Genomic DNA, 1,958 nt, shown 5'->3' with positions numbered 1-1,958 from the left:
ATATGAGAAACTGCACGATCTGGTCTTGAAAAATTCAAAGGAAAAAAGTTGAGCAACAGCTAAACATCTAAAGAAAAGAACTGCAACGCGAGACTCGACTAAAAGTAGAGAAAATTGTGCCCACAACAAAGAGAAATAAAGTGCAATCATAGTAAAGCGCACCCAGAATGCACGAAGCCCTACAAAATAGCAGGACTAAAAAGGCAGAGGCAGCACAAAGGGTTCGCGCAAACGCTAGCTACTTTTAACAATCATGAAGAGCAACAAAGCGTTTCCACAACATATTTCAGAAAACCAATAGTAAGCATGCCTATAAAGAGCAAGAAGAGCCGAGTACTACTACCGACGGCAATAGCACTAATTCTTTTCTGCGCACCACAAAAATGCAGTGCAACAGCGGGAAAATTGCTGAGTCAGCAACTCTGTGGTCCTTTGGCGCCTTTCACCGCAAGACTGGAAAAAACAGCAGGACGTTCAGCTAAGATCTTAAAGCAGCGGGAAGTGAACCTAATCAAGCTAAAACAGCTACAAGCCAAAGCCCAAGTTTGCACTGCAGAAATAAACAGCAACGCGAAAGCAGCAGCCTACGGCTCGGTCGCTGAGGTGATCGGAGCTGAAATAAAGCGAATAACCCCCAAAGAGAAAGATGCGTTTTCCAAATTTCTCAAGGTAACGGCCACCACAGAAATTCTCAGGGGACCCATTACGGAATTTTTCCAGGTGACGACAGCACTGTCAGCAGAAAACACACACGGCTGCCTCACCACGGGCCGCAAAGCTGGCAACGCCGGGACACTCGTAACAGCTATGGCGACGCCACAACTAAAAAGCGGCAAATTCGGGTTCAAAGGCTTGAACGAAGAACCAGTAGTGCCACCTGAAGTTACAGAAAACGGCTTCAACCAGCTGCTAGAAGACGCCGGCACCAAGGACAGCGAACTACACGACGACACCGTCTCTACACTATTCACGCACGGAGTAGCAGGTCCCGTCAGCACCGGGGCAGCAACAAAGACGTCCCTTTTGCGGCAGGTTATATCACGCGCAGCGGCACCAGCGCCAACGCGGCCAATAACAGAAATCCCAGCAACATAGAGCGAATTGAAAGCGGCGACGCAGGAGCAAGTATACCGTTGTACGCAGCAGCACACGCAGCAGCACGAGAGCTGGCCAAGGAATCGGAATTGACTGGAGAAAGTTTTATTCCAGAAGACTACAATTCGCTAACAACCAACAACTACTTCAAAGACGCCTCAAAGTGTCAGATAATAACAAATCCCCTGTAACGGCAACTGAAGAGGAGACATTAAGTAGCATCATCACAACAATATACAAGCTAATTCAATCTAACTCCAAGGAAAAATTCTGCGACGTCATGAAGGCAGTAACTATCCTGAAGGAGGCAATACAACGATAGAGAGCAACTCTCGACAAACTGGAGGCATTGGTTGAATGAAGCGCGGCGTTGGTATATTATATGCAGAAGAACACAAGGGATATGCGAAACAAAATAGCCCAAGTTGAAGTCAAAAACAGCAAATCAGAGGTAAAATTAACAGAGCAAATTTGCAACGAAAAAGAAGATGTGGAGACATGCCGGAAAGACAAAAACTGCAAATATAATAAAACCAAAAAAGAAGGGCCAAAATATGTATTGAGTGAACAAGTCACAAATGAAGCAGCAAAAGAAGCAAAAGAAAATAAAAAGAAGAATGAAGTTGTGGAAAGATGAAAAAAGATATAGATGCACAAACCATAGCACCAATAGAAAGGCAAGAAAAAGAGAACATACCATTGCAGACATCTGTTTGTGGTTTTATAAATGGTAAAAAACATAAAGCCGAACGAGAAAACAGGTGCTGAAATACAGTTCTATTTAAAAAATTTACCGATTAATCCAGCCACCTCAAAGTGGTGCCAGGGTCAAGTACCCCGTCTCATCGGGGAAGCCAAGAGCC

The 1,958-nt window shown here is 44.7% G+C and overlaps 1 protein-coding gene across 1 annotated transcript; it reads left to right on the top strand.

The window, feature by feature from the left end:
- Window positions 1-306: 306 nt before the first annotated feature.
- Window positions 307-1,095, top strand: TEOVI_000892000 (Trypanosome variant surface glycoprotein (A-type), putative; the record flags this gene model as incomplete). Its single annotated transcript, XM_067220224.1, has 1 exon — window positions 307-1,095. The coding sequence occupies one exon, from the start codon at window positions 307-309 to the stop codon at window positions 1,093-1,095; it is 789 nt and encodes a 262-aa protein (XP_067076325.1).
- Window positions 1,096-1,958: the final 863 nt, after the last annotated feature.

Source organism: Trypanosoma equiperdum, assembly GCF_001457755.1.
Source record: "Trypanosoma equiperdum strain OVI genome assembly, contig: ctg_1080, whole genome shotgun sequence".
NCBI classification, from domain to species: domain Eukaryota; phylum Euglenozoa; class Kinetoplastea; order Trypanosomatida; family Trypanosomatidae; genus Trypanosoma; species Trypanosoma equiperdum.
Note: the sequence above shows the minus strand (reverse complement) of the source record. Positions and strands in the feature narration are given on the sequence as shown.